We start from the raw sequence: 15,863 nt of genomic DNA on the forward strand, positions 1-15,863 counted from the left end.
TATTCTATTTTCTGTTCTACTCAATGAATGAACTATCCAGTCAGCTGAAACAGATGGTCTGATTATCACAATTCAGGATAGCGTTGATATTTTGGTTACAATGCAGTTTTGTTGCTGTGGAAGGAAATCTTTCCCAAAGAAACTGCTGCTTGCTGTGCTAACGCTGTATTGCAAAATGATAAGGTGGTGACGGTTGTCAAAGAGTATGTGTATCGTATGATAATAATGAAAGCGTGTATATAAACGCGCTACAAAAACATAAGCTCGGCTAAAAACGGGAATAACAAGTCCAAGAGTAGAAATGACGTCGAAACTAAATTCCTTTCTACAATAATGCTCTTAAGACAAAGACCAATCGTCATCTTTCAAATCGATGTTTTATGCTTTTCACATTAATAAGATACAGTAATTTTCATTGTTTATGCTTTTCATACTTTCTGAGCACTGAAAAGAAAAGATAGGAGGATTGGTTTTAAAAAAAAAAGTGTTCCCGTTGATTCAATCAAGTTGCAATATTAATTCCGATGTTTTGACGCAAAACCGCAGACAGAATCTATAGGGCCTGCAGAAAATTATAATTGATTTGTGTTTTTTTTTTTCATTTTTATATGGGACCTATAAAACGTTAAAGGGATGATGTGATTAGTGTTAGGTGATATATGTTGTCTACATTTAAAGAGATCTGTTCTGTTTTTGGTTTGCTTGTTTCTTGCTCTTTTGTCTTTTTGTCTTTTTTTTTGGTCTTTTTTTTGGGGGGGGGGGTGCTGCGCACTAATCGTTCTTTGTCTCTACACAAGAAACAAAAACAAAAAGAAACTTTAAATAAACATTTTCATGATAGACTGTCCCCTTCTCACAAAATATTAAAAGTCATACGCGGACGTTGAAAGAGAGAACGTTCTGCTGACTACAACTTTGACTGCGTATTCGAAGATAGAAATCTGTAATCTGGAATTTTATTATACGAATTTTCTACAACAATGTTGTAGATCTCTTTTCACACCTAAATAACCAGGAATCATCGCAAGGCGCAGCGGCGGATCCGGCGGCGGGTACCGGGTGCGCGACCCTTTTATTTTCTTTTCTTTTTTAGATAAAGAAATAAAAAGAAAATAAATGAAAGGGGCAATATTTTTTGCCCCCCCCCCCCCTTCACGGAATTCCTGGATCCGCCCTTAAAGGCGTATAGATGCATTATCGATCACTAGATTGTAACCGATGTGACGGGTTGGGTGACTATTAAACTACTTGCTACTCGTGTCTATTAGTATAACTATCATTTTTGTTTTTTGTGTTATATAAAAAAAGTAAGATTTGAAACGAATTTCTTGGTTTAGTTTCATATTGATATATGATTCTGTAATGTAAAAAAAAAAGACGTTATGAGGAAAAGGAAATAATATAAACAGACTTATCACACTGTAAATTCAACATATCGTTATACAGGTTTTACATGCTCTTACATAAAAAAGAAGAAGAATTAATTGTTATTACTTTGACTTCTCTTATAATGTTTCTGTATATTACAGAATACATAACACAAATTGAACATGTCAGGGTGTATAATCCAGAAGTATGTCTATAACAGAGTAATACTTTTTGAACTTATTTTCATTCAAGATCGTGTACATTGTTTATTAGAATAAATGAAAAAACCCCAAACAAACAAAGTTTCATTTGCAATTTTATTACGCATCTTAACCTGTTTAATTACCATGTTGGAACGCATTGTATTATCATTACCGATTAGTTTTACCTTCTTATGTTACCGTCAGAGAGGAGATAGCAAATAGATGATGTAACTTTAGACACTAGATGGCGACATGCTGGTAGTAGTAAAAATGTTACTTGTAAGTTGTGGGATCCTTCGTTGAAACTGAGCAATGAAAGAAAAAGCATGTGACCGTGCATCACAAAACCAACAACAACTGATTTTGTGTGACTGATAATCGGTGAATTGGGTCAACCTGGTTGATCTTGAGTTTTTCATACTTTCTGAAGTAGCAAGTCTTCTTCTACCGTGCTAAAGTTTGAGATCATAAAGCGAACGGAAACCTGTGCTTTTAGCAGTTCTTCTCAAAATCTTTTTCGTATAGAGTAGTGTGATTAGGTGTGTCTTAGAGAGTCCGCTTTTCATTTCTTGAAACCCCTGTACATATTCTTCACTTTCAACCTTAATTACTTTAGAAATGATGATGCTACTGCTTTGAAAGTTGGCAGTAATGATGGACAAAATGTGTTAATATAGCATGTTTATTTCAGTTTAATCAGATAATTCCTTCATTGTTGTTGCTCCGGTGGATTGAATCTTTTTTTTTTTTCTTTTTCTTTTTCTTTTTTCATTCATCGCACAGCTAGCACGGCTTAGTAAAGATAAAGCGCTTGAATGGACCCTGTACTTCACGGCCTCTTTGCTCAGTTCACACTTTTCCGGTGATTGTGTTTTCTTTCCAATATTTATATAGGTTAGGGAAGTCTAGCTGTATTGAGTTACACGTCATTTTTAAGCTTGAAGCCTGCTCTTTCAGAATCTGCTTTTAACTAAAAAAAATCTATGTCTGGCGACTTTTTGTTGGTTTGTGATGCAGCGTCACATAATTGTTCCAGTAGGAGTAGATGTAAAATTAACATGAAGACGTTATGGTCCCTGTCCTGTCTTCTCCTTTCAAGAGACTTGTGATTTTGATAACTCTTCATTTTGTTCTTTTTACAATTCTTATCATTATCATCGTAAGCAATATTGTCATAGTAATAATTACAATAATAACAATACTATGCTATCATTATTAATATCATTATTGTTGTTATATAAATATCATTGTTATTATCATTATTGTTATTATTATTATTATTATTATTATTATTATTACTATTATTATCATTATTATTATTATCATTATCATTATTATTACTGTTGTTGCTACGGTTAATATCATTATCATTATTGTCTTTATCATTACCGCTACTGCTACCTTTTTATTATCATCGTTCATAATACATTGATTGCTATTATCATCATTCTAAGCAGGAGATGCAGTAGTACATCAGTCATTGATAGCAACAACATAATATCACCATCATTGTCGCATCAATATCCAATCAGTCTCGTTAGAAACCGTTAATGATGCACTGAACAAGATAAGCGATAGCAATTTGGGAATTAAATGCATCGGACCGTCCCCATTCGAACTACAGAGCTGCCATTCATTTTTTTTTTTCGTTTTGACACCTATGCTTGTGAAATATTCGTAGTCAATTGTTTGTAGTGAAACATTTGTTGCTGCAACCAACCTCCCCTCTAAATGAGGCAATTGTCATATAGCAGGGGAAAATATAAGAAATCAGACAAATCTAGGAAGTAAGCAAGCAAACTAACCCAGCAGACGCAATCCAAAGTCATTCAAAGAGAGAGAGAGAAAAAAATACAAGAAGAACTAGACTTGGAATTTGTCAACACTGACAAATTAGGTGATCCGATCTGTTCGTAAATCAACGATTTGAGTCTCCTGATCCCAATAGGCATGACCATACAGGTTTCATCTGTGTTTAGTGGACATTGGCCGAGTGATGTTTGGATTCTCATTTAGAAAAAGTAGTCAGACCTGACATCTATGGTACACAATTCCGTATACACTAACGAAAATACAGAATGAAGTATATTTGACCTTTGACCCCAATTTGCACAGACAAGATGGCATCTGAGCAAAAAGTGGTTATTTTGTGAAATGATCCTTGTAACATGGTCTTTACGTGTGCAAAATATGGGAAAGGTAGGACATGTATTCACCAAGATACAGGATGATACATTTATGACCTTTGACCCTAATTTACATACCCAAGATGACGTCTGATCAAGTAGTTATTATTTTATGAAATAATGTACGTGACATGAACTAAACATGTGCAAAATATGGGAGTGATAAGGTCTGTTTTTCTTGAGTTATTGTAAAGAAAGTTGCAGAAAGAAAGAAGTATCTCAATACATCGAAGATAAGCTTTAATTTCAACCACGTTTTTTGACGTGATCCCGACATCGTATGAAATATGGAGGGCACACTTTCGATAGCCCAAAGTCTCAGCTACAACATATTAACATCTGGGAGAAATTCACCGAAGCATAAGTGAGCTAGTGCTCGATAAAGACAATCATGTCAATTTTCACATCTACAAAAATTCCCTCCCATAGAGATAACACGTCATAACGAAGATAAAGAAAGAAGTACATATGACCTTTGACCCCACTTTGCACAGCCAAGATGGCATCTGAGCAAAAAGTGGTTATTTTGTGAAATGATCCTTGTAACATGGTCTTTACGTGTGCAAAATATGGAAAAGATAAGACATGTATTCACCAAGATACAAGATGATACATTTATGACCTTTGACCCTAATTTACATACCCAAGATGACGTCCGATCAAGTAGTTGTTATTTTATGAAATAATGTACGTGACATGAACTAAACATGTGCAAAATATGGGGATGATACGGGGTGTTTTACTTGAGTTATTGCAAAGAAAGTTGCAGAAAGAAAGGAATATGAAAATACATGGAAGATAAGCTTTAATTTCAACCAAGTTTTTGGGCGTGATGCCGACTCCGTATGAAAAAACGAAGGGCACACTAACGATAGCCCAAAGTCTCAGCTACAACATACTAAAATATGGGATAAATTCACCGAAGCATAAGTGAGCTAGTGCTCGATAAAGATAGTCATGTCAGTTTTCATTTCCAGAAAAACTGCACTCCCATAGAGATAACACGTAAACTGGTCAAATTTAACAATGTTACTTTTAATCCCTTTTTACGAGGTGATGCCGTCATCCAATCAAATTGTTGTTATTATATATCTGAAAGACCATTTAATAAGCTACAACATATTGAAATTTGGACGAAAATCAACTAAAGAATAAGTGAGATATGCTTGAATGAACTTGAAATTTGATGACGTCATTTTGAAAATTTACTTTTTTAACTTTATTAAGAAATTTGATATATTTTAATCATTTTTCCAGCATTGCCAACCCATGAAATGACATGTACAACTCATCAGCTTTCATAAAATGTAAAGAAAATGGGGGGTCACCGTCCATCCTGACGAGTAAAATCGGATTTAAAATTGGCAGTTTTTTGGCATTGTTGCACTGTATATCGCCATTGACGCGCGCGCGGAATTTCAACTTTGACGGACCCGTATGACGTCATTTTGAGTGGGATTGACTTGAAACTTGGTAGAAATATTCCTTGACATTTCAGACATCCGATCAAAGTGAAAAAACGGAAAATTTTCATTGCATATGAGCTGTGCGTGCGTATATGTGATTTTTTTAATTTTTCAAAAAATGCTCCAAATGGTCTGAAACGTGTGCAAAAAAATTTTGAGCTCGATTTGAGCATACAAATATTTCAACGCGCGCGTACGCGCACGTCTTAAGCGTAAATATGAATTTTGAGAATATGAGTAGAATGCGCTTGACTTGAAATATATGTGACGTAAATTTCATTGAGAAATTCTATTCCATTAATGAGATTTGAATGAGAATGTGTTTTCATATAATGACGTCATAGTGACGTCACGGTCGACTGATCACTTTGATTTTAGTTCGATTGTCGTCTTTGGGACATGATACATATATGGTATAATTTTGACATTGATAGGAAGAGCACTTTCTGTGCTAATCGATACACAACTTTTGAGGAGAAATAAAGAAGAAGAAGAAAAAGAAGAAGAAGAACACCCAAAGAATCCGTACAGATACAGAAGGTGATCCGAGAGGATTCTCGGATCACCTAACAAGCAAACAGATAAAACATCTCTTAAATACGTAATGACGAAGAACACTCATTGAAAGATGCTGGGAAGTGCGTGAATAACTACTGTTAACAACTTCATTCAAAAGAGTTTCATTTCATTTTCATCTCATTTATTTGCATATCCTGATAAAAAAAAGCATTTACAAAGAATAAAAGAATTATACATAGAACATTGGAGTAATAGTAGCAATACAGGAAAAGTGTACAACTTATATAACAATTTCACAATAGCAAACACAACATAAATCAGTTATTTCAGGTGGGGGGGGGGGCAACATAGACCGTTGGTCTTTCTTTGGCTGATTCCAAGTATTACATCTAAAACAGTTACATTAATGCAAATGAAATGACATGAATTTAAAAGAGTTTGTAGACACTACGTACCTCTTTCTCAGAACGCGGTGTGTTATGGAGCCATAATTCGCGGATGCCTGTGCACTGTTTCCGTTTCAATGGGCGCGTGGAAATGTATGGTGTTATGGGAACCGCACAGTAACAGGTGCCGGCTGATGTTTTTCTGACCACCATTAGCGTGTGAGTAGGTTTCTTTTTAATGGAGGAATATGTGATGATACTGTGTGTTCATTCCCGATAACTGAAACTTGATATTACCTGCTGGTATCCTGTAGATCTTTGAGAAAGCTTTCTAGCCCAGATAAAGGTGTCTTGGTATGATGAAAGACGCTTGAAGTCCGTGATCGATGATTGATAATGTTTTTTTGAATTTATATACTTCATTATTCAAACATACATTGTATCTGACAATAAAAAAAAAAAAAAAACTACCATCGGAGCGAGATGATACTTAAGATTTACAGAGAAGTGATAAAAATCAATTACATTTTCAGCAGTATGTCTCAATAGAAAGCAATGGAGTCTAATGTACAGAAAACAAAAGATTTTAATGTTTGAATGACATGCAGCCAAATAGCCTTCGGAAAACATCAGAATGCAGATGGAATGTAAAGCTCGTCTACCATAGTCTATACGGAAATATGTCGGTGTGTGTGTGTGTGTGTGTGTCTGTCTGTCTGTCTGTGTGTGTGTGTTTTTCGTGTTTTGTGTAATTATTTTTAATCAATCACTATAAAACAGATCAACAGTTCCCCCTTACCCATGCTTACGGTAGAAACTTAGATATCATTGTTACTTCACGAGGAAAATGAGGCAGTGATAACATATTTTTTATACCTGAAAAGATATCTTGAACATGATTCCGCACATAGGCCTATCACAAAAAAAAAAAAGTTGGCTATACTGTACATTGCTTGAGAAATTACATTAGCATAATAGCATCACATAATAAAACAATCAAATATTATATTACATTACATTAGACTGGATGGGGTTTACGAATAGTTTGTTTGTGTTATAATGCCGTGTATTCTCTCGAGTGTATAATATATGACGTATACCTGGGGATATCGAGGTCGAATACCTGTGCAGTTATCTTGACCTGTAAACCAACCAAGAATAATCGTGTGTGCTTACGTCGATTTACTCTCTTTTGCTAACACCTCATAAACCTTATTGTTATCGCCATATTTTGAGAATGGTGACGATCATAATGCTAATCGAAATGCTACTACTTTTACTTAATCTACTACTACTACCACCACTACTACTACTATTACTACTACTACTACTACTACTACTACTACTACTACTACTACTACTACTACTACCACTTCTAAAACATGTACTACTAGTAGTAGTATTGCTACTGTGAACTACTATTGCTAATGTAAGCATTATTTCTCATGGTAATCTGCATTATTGGTATCATTATCAATATGTATAATCATTATCGACACCATTGTCATCAGCATAATTTTCGATATCATTAATTATAATAATCCTTGCTATTATCACCATGATCATCATGATCATCACGATCATTATTATCATCATCGTCATCGTCGTCGTCGTCGTCGTCGTCAGTCAAATAGACATCTGACAATAGCAAAGAGATTAGAACGTATATTGCATTTTTGAAAAGAAAAGATTAATACAATGCAAAGAAATACAGGCTGAGAAGATGCATGTGGGCCAGGGCTCAGAGATTTGAAATTCATTAATATTGCTGTGAAGCACGTGCGGGCAACTCACTCCCTAAGCTTCTTGTATTCAAATTCTTTGACGTGGATTAGTATACAAAACAAGGCGATACATTGGTGCACCTTCATTTCGCAAAAGGCATATGTGTTTCTTTTCTTTCTTTCTTTCTTTTTGACATATAATAACCAAGAAGAGAGGCAGTGCATAGTTAGCAAGCAAGGAAGAGCAAGATTATGGAATGATGGAGGAGAAAATATGAAAAGGAATGATATAGAAATAAAGGTATGGAGAAAACATTAAAGTGAAGGGAAGGAAGAAGAAGAAAATTATTACTCAGAGAAAAAAAGAGCAGATGCCGAAAAAAAGGGACAAAGGAAAAAAAATGAAGAAATGATAACAAGAAAAATAGGGGGAGGACAGGAAAGATAGACGAAAGACTGAGAAGAGCAAGAAAATGATGAAGAAGTTGATGACGAATGCAAAGTACAGTTAATGAAGGCAGACAAATTTGGTTGGTTGTGCAGCCCATTTTAGTCAGGACGACGTAAGTACAATTTCTACCAGTGCGCGGTCGAGCTGTGATCGATCGTAGATGGAGTCGCCACAGAATGGCAGGGAGTGGGCAAAACTTCAAATGAATGCACACAAGGCCGACTGCCTCTGTGTGAATGTGCGTGTGTGTATTGCTTGGTGTGTATGATTTTGTGCGTGTGCGTAAGTCGTGTTGTGTGTTTACACGCCGTATGTGTTAGCAGGTTGATACCGCGTCGTGCAACCTCACTCCGCGGAAGCTAGCTAGCTTCACGCTGCTTACCCACTCCCCTCATCAACAAGCGACTTGACGGAGTGCCTGGATGCTACTAATAATACACCCATCTTTCTTCACCGTATTTCTCGCTCCATCAAGAAAAAATATATATGCTGGGAATACGTTTCCTCGCTTCGTTGGGCTTCATCTAAAGGGCGTCACCTCTCGCCATCACCATCTTCTATCGGGAAGACAGCTCGCCTGATAGCTTGGAGATAAGATAGCTCTCTTACCAGGCAAGGGGAAGTCTCGGTATTGAGCACAGATATATGCACGAATTGTCTGTTGTTGTGGATGTTTTTTTGGATTTCCGCGCCACTTTGCGTTGACAATATTCCAGTAGGCTGATCTTAGAGGATACAGGTTGCACCTAGATTCCAAGGCAAATCGACTGCCGGGACTTCGCCAGAGGACCGTGGATGAATACTTATGGGATTATGGAGAATCTGGCTAACAAATACATGGCAATCGTGTCTCTCTTGATGACGATGCATCTTCAACTGGTGACATCAAGTAAAGGTAAGTCAAAGGTAGAAGGGGGAGGCAAGAGTGATCGCGAATCGCGTGCATTTTTTTTTTTTTTTTTTTTTTTTTGCTATGTGAGGTAGATGCGCATTCCGCATAATACGTGTTGCTTCGCAGGGACACGCAGCATCTATGCAAACAAACGTTCGACAGAGGAAGTTCACACACACGCACACACACACACACTCACACACACACCCTCACGCAAACAGACACACACACATACATGCACACAACTCAGTGGCTCAAAGCACCACCGGTTTCGATTTTAAAGCTGTAACAACTTTCAAGTCAATAACACAAGGAAAACAGCAAGCAGCAAATGCAGTTTCGACATGGTCACTCGTTTGTAACTGAAATTGGTGTCTCGGAGTTAGTAGGCTTACACACTCATATCACCAATTCTGAGGTCGATTTTGATAAAAGTCATGTTTTCTCTTATCTAAGTTGTGTTTGTTGTTGCAGTCTCTTTTCTGTAGCACACACTCACACTCCCTGTCACTATTTCTTTCTTACTCTATCTGTCTATCTAACAATTTCAGCTGAGTCGTTATCGCTCATCCACTTCCAAAGATTCATTGCATTTCGTTGATGCGAGATGAAAAACAGATGCAATAATTTATCTGTTTTCTTTCCTTGTGTTCGATTACCTTCAATAAAACAAATTCATTATCTGTTTCAAAGAAATATTTAACATAATGTAGGTTCTGAATAGGGGATTATAAGAAATGAGGGAAGGATGCATGTGATAGAATAGTTCACCATTACCAGGCATCCTCGTGTGAAGTGGCTACCACAGTGTGAAGACCTATACCACAATATAATCCACCATATGAACCAAATGATACATACCGTCCTCCACATTTTGTAATGATAATTATCAGCTCAGCACCGACGATTCTCTAGTCACTTTGCTTATAATACATTGAGCCCTGGAATAATTGTAATAGAAAGGACTTTGCAGGATCTGGAATAAAGCTCAAACGGCAGCAGCTGAATAACAAGCCACTACGGTTGGTCGAATCCAGAAGCACGCGACACAACAACTACGAAGATTCAAATTCAGATTCATTTATTGTCCATATAGGACATTATTCTTGTTGACATTTATACAAATATAAATATCTACATACATACATACATACATATATACATACATACATACAGACAGACAGACAGGCATGTAGTACATACACACACGAATACATTTTTTAATGGTGGCGATGATAATATTGTAGTAGATATGACAGAACTGTCGATGACAGGGATAATGGTAGGTTACAATGATAATGTAATAATCATTATAATGATAATAAACAACCATAATGTTACAAAATGATGAAGCAAAAGACATAGAAAACAAAGATTAGGGTAACTGTAGGAAAAGTTAGCACATACAGATCAAATCTTCTAATATCTTACTTTTATTTCATATTATAATTATTCTCTATACCCCATGTGGTTTGACCGAATATACTTGCACTTTATCATGCTTGGAAGTTTATGTCCTCTGACCAAGATGATCAAACTTAGAACTGGAAAGACCCAATAGTTCTCTGCAAAAAAAAAAAAAAAATAAATAAATAAAAAATAAAAAATAACAACAACAGAAAAGTAACACAACAAAAACATTTTTTTTTTCTTGATCTGCACGAACAGAAATGACACAACTGTTCGGAGCGATTGTAATATTTCTGATGTCGTATATCTATTTATGCGAGGCGGTTTAGAAGTGAAACCGCAGTGGGATCGAGATTATGCATATTACCCTGTACGCCAAAGAGTGGATCGGATTTATTGGCTGCCCGCGACGGAATTCTACGTCAACATGAAAAAAAAGGCTAATTTGCATCACAGCATGAATAATTTGTGGGTCACCAGAGAATAGCACTCGTACATTTTCAAAGGCCGAGGTAGATTTTCCTGCACTTTACTTGATGAGAATTCGATATGCACGATATGCATGACGCGTTCACTAATATATATATATATATATATATATATATATATATATATATATATATATATATATATATATATATATATATATATATATATATATATATATATATATATATATATATATATATATATATATATATATATATATATATATATATATGAAGGGTTTGTGTGCAAAAACCGATAAGTCCATTTTTGAAGATTTTGAAGTACGATCTCTGTCATAAAGTACAAAATAATACCTTTTAAATGATATATTGGTCACTACATGATTTATAAAGGTATATTTTTGAAGTTATGGTCAAAAGAAGAAAACAATTTCTTATTATTCTCTTTATTTTTCTTGACCTTTAATCGCAAATATCTCCATTTGGCAAATATGGACTTATCGGTTTTTGCAAACAAACTCTTCATATATATATGAAGAGTTTGTTTGCAAAAACCGATAAGTCCATATTTGCCAAGTGGAGATATTTGCGATTAAAGGTCAAGAAAAATAAAGAGAATAATAAGAAAAATTTTGCTTCTTTTGACCATAACTTCAAAAATATACCTTTATATGTAGTGACCAATATATCATTTAAAAGGTATTATTTTGTACTTTATGACGGAAATCGTACTTCAAAATCTTCAAAAATGGACTTATCGGTTTTTGCAAACAAACCCTTCATATATTTTTTTTTGTGAAGAGAAAGTGAAATAACTTGGCGGATTGCATCAAGTTCCTTTACATATTAATATATAATATTAAACAGACAAACGATCGAATCAGTAGACAATACCCTAATCGCAAGAGAATATCAAGTAGAGGGGTGAAGCTTGAGGTTTGAATTTTCTGCAGTTTGTCTCCTTCTCACAAATTAAATTTGTAGGATCGCAACTGCTGATCTATAATTTAACAAACATGTCGGGAAAAAAAAAGGTACCACGGGACTCGAATCTGTCATCTTCTGCTTTCCGGGCAACGACACTACCACCAGGCTATCCCTGGTTGCCGGCAGTGACACGATGAACTTGAAATAAATACCCAAGCTCCGGAGACAAACTGAAGAAAATTCAAACCTAAATGACCTAATCTTATGAAGATGTCAAAGGACGTACAATGTACACACACAATGTAATTTATATTTGTAAATGCTTATCAAGGACATCAAAAGTGCATATCTTTGAGGAAAGTGAAAACATGTATAATGTTTATGTTTTGTGTATTTTTGTGTTTGTTTACACAGAATACATGTGTGTTTGCAAATGTCCAGTACGATATGCAAGAACATTGCGATTGTTCTCTTTTCCGAGAAAAAGAAAATGCTCAGCGGTTGTTTAAAGTGACACAGCATTCGATAATGCAAGTAGTATATAAAAATCAGCATAAAATCATCATTGACTGCTCTCTTCCTATTGACTAAGACATACTGTGGGATATTAGCACCCTGCACACAGGAAAAGTTAGTATGTAATTGCCCTATCTGGGCAAACGGTACTGAGAAAGGGGCGGTTCTATTTCCTTCCCGTACATTGTTACGTTCTCTGTCTCATTGTGCCCTATCAAATGGGCCACACAGAAGAAATATATAATGTTACCAGCATAATTGCTAAAGGGGCACTTTCCATGGTCTTTGCCACTGTGTCAGTGTTTTACGGTGTGTGTGTGTTTGCGTGTTGTGTTTGCGGGTGTGTGTGTGTGTGTGTGTGTGTGTGTGTGCTTAAATGTGCGTGTGTAGATATATCTACGAGTATAGTCTTATCTCGGTAGGCCTCTTTCCAAGTGAGGTTCACCGGGATAGAGAACACCAGTGTTTGAAAAGCTTGATAACACACGAGTCTTGGGCATTCAGAAGAATGGAAGTTTATGAAATAGAGAAGGAGAGAAGCAGCGAAATAGAGAGAGAAAGAGGCTGGGTGAGGGAGGGAGGGGGAGCGGGAGAAATCTCGGCAGAAGGGAGAGGGGCAAAGTTAGGGAAAGTAGGAAAAACAGAATAATAGCCTGAAGGGTAAAAATAACACTAGTTATGGGGCGAGGACTTATGAATGAGATTGCAGATCAGGATAAACATGGCTCTAATGGGCAATTGGTTTGAAAATTGAAATAGATGGAAATCACTACTACACCACTTTCGTAGCATGGCTCAAGGCGGGAGCAATACTACATTTTACTTTTTTCTTTTGCTGTCTTTTTGTTTTCTTTATGTTTTTCGCAGAGCAGTAATGGAGCCAATGTATAGCTTTTGTGACAGCTCTCTCAAATGACACTTGCTCATTGCCGAGTTCCTATTACAGAAAAGAAAAACAAATACATTGATGTAAATTCTCGGCAAAACTGCAGAATGATGAAATAATAGAGTGATAGAGATGGGCATGTGTTCATAGAAGAGAGAGGGAGAGGGGGGAGGAGGGGAGATTGTGTAGTACATCCTCCCCCCCCCCCCCCACTTTTTTTTTTCGGGGGGGGGGGGGTAGGTGGACAGTGGGGGTATGGATGAGCGGGTCCAGTATGACCCGTCATAAAATCCCCGTTACGCGCCGAACAGAGTTTCCTGATTGGTCGGTTGATCCCTTCACCCGCGATCGATTGTCGTGATTATGCGTGCGAGAGATGACACCTAATACAAGTGGACGTATCTCCGCATACAAACACGCCATCCAGGCGCGAACTGACGAATTGCCGCCGCAAACTGCATAGTAGGCTACATGTGTATTACGAACAACAATGCTGACAGTGGGTGCGAGGCCCTTTATTTTTCTGTCGGCACAAAGGCAGATGTTGTATCTGCCGTTATTAGGTTTTTACTTAACCACTGTTGAGCAGATTATCAGTGAGACTGTTACCACCCCCCACACACACGCACAAGATTTAACACACACGCAACCCCCACAATTCTAGCCTCATTCACGGAGTGTTTTTATAGAAACCAACAGAAACAAAGTAAAAAGGAATCAAAGCAGAAAAGACAATGCTCATAATAATGAGAAATATAACCAGAGCTGAGAGCATTATGTTAATGTTCTCATCATAATACAATTCTCTCAGGAGAATTCGTCGACCAATACCAATTTTCCTTCTTTTAATTGTTCACCCCGTCAATCATCGCTCACTACTCACGCAACAAGGCACACACTTACAAAGATAGAAGGAATGAAAGAACACGATGCTTCGTCTCCAGAAACCTGTTGGAATATGTTTAAAAATAATGAGGATAACCAAGGAGATCCATAAAAGGAAATTAAAGAATCATTTTGTTTTCAACAACTTTATTCTTATGAATAGAGTTATAATTCAATCAAAGACTATGGAGGATGTTAATCAACTATCTTTATACTTGGTATTCTCAGTGGTTTGAATTTATCCCCCTCTCTTCCAAGTGCTTCTATCATTCAGTTTCCCTCCCTCCCGACCCTCCCCCCCCCCCCCCCACCGCATCACCGTGTCTCCCTCCGGGACGCAAGGAGATGCTCCGAAGCTGGTCATAAACCCGTCACGTTAGTTATAATTTATGATTTCATCAGTTCCGTGTCGCTTCATTTCTCTCGTCCGGATCAGCCTCTCTCAAAACACAATGCGATGACTCTTAGCAACTTTGCTGAGGGAGAGGGACAAAATAGAGAACAAAAAAGAAAAGACGAGAATAGATAAGAGGTTGGGCACGAAAAGGAAAATTAAATCTAGGGCGCTTTGAGTTTGATTTCTAGCTCTTACAGGTTACATCAACCTTAGATGTTGAAGGGTTGTTTGATATGAAATCGGACTTACCCTGTCAAAGTGTCTGATGTTAATGTAGCGTTGCTCCAAAAGTGTGCCTCATACAGTATATGCAAGTCATTTGTGATCAGCTCTGTCCCTTTCTTTTCTAGGCATTATTGTTAGAAGTAGAAGTGGTTGCAGAGGAAGTAGTAGTAGTATTGGCTTTAGTATAGTAGTAGAAGTAGTAGCAGTAGAAGTAGTTGTGAAAACTGCACTTTCAGTTGACAGTAGCTCAGTTTGGGTTCCTGGTAGGGAATGGAATCTTTTTTGATCAAAAAGCTAAGTTTGCGTTTGTGTGTTTGTATGTGTGCCTCTCTGTGTGTGCGTGTGTGTGTGTGTGTGTGTGAATTGAGCGGAATTTCTGGCAGATTTTATTCTTCTGCATTTGTAGCTTTGAGTCACAAGTCGTATTTCTCACATGTACTGCAAAATTTCATGTTTTAGTGCAAGTGAAAGTGTGTATTCAAAACCTGAGAAAAAAAAAACAGTCAGCAGAGAAAAATTCACAGTCACATTAAGATTTTAAGAAAGCTTTGACTAAAATGTGTCCCTACGTAACCAAACCACTACGAATTTTAGGTTAAGTGCAGATTCTGAGAGAGCAGACTCTTAAGCTTTAAACTTATAACTTTGTCTAATTTCAATGTTCGATCTGAACAACAACAACAACAAAACACACACACAAAAAACCCACACATTTCCCATGACCGTCTGATGCATCTGTGTTGGTTATGGAAGTATGACATATTCATAAATGCATTAGGTGTATCTTTATTCATGATGAAATTCAGATGCGATGGCGATGATTATGATAATGAAATGGTGAAAACATACTTGTCTGCACTTCTCAGAGAAACAAAAACGAGTGAGCAGAACGTTATTGCTGTAGTTGCAGGAGGCTATCTTTTGTAACTTTGAATATGTTTTAAACTATCCAGTCATTTTGCAGGGAGCTAAG

The 15,863-nt window shown here is 36.7% G+C and overlaps 1 protein-coding gene across 1 annotated transcript in view; it reads left to right on the plus strand.

The window, feature by feature from the left end:
- Nucleotides 1–9,098: 9,098 nt before the first annotated feature.
- LOC140234487 (scavenger receptor cysteine-rich domain-containing protein DMBT1-like) overlaps nt 9,099–15,863 on the plus strand; it is a 55,909-nt gene continuing 49,144 nt past the window's right edge. Inside the window, exon 1 of the mRNA XM_072314531.1 lies at nt 9,099–9,198. Within this exon, the coding sequence (XP_072170632.1) occupies nt 9,099–9,198 (100 nt within the window). The remainder of the gene's footprint in view (nt 9,199–15,863) is intronic.

The sequence above is a fragment of the Diadema setosum genome, chromosome 10 (assembly GCF_964275005.1).
Source record: "Diadema setosum chromosome 10, eeDiaSeto1, whole genome shotgun sequence".
Lineage (NCBI taxonomy): Eukaryota > Metazoa > Echinodermata > Echinoidea > Diadematoida > Diadematidae > Diadema > Diadema setosum.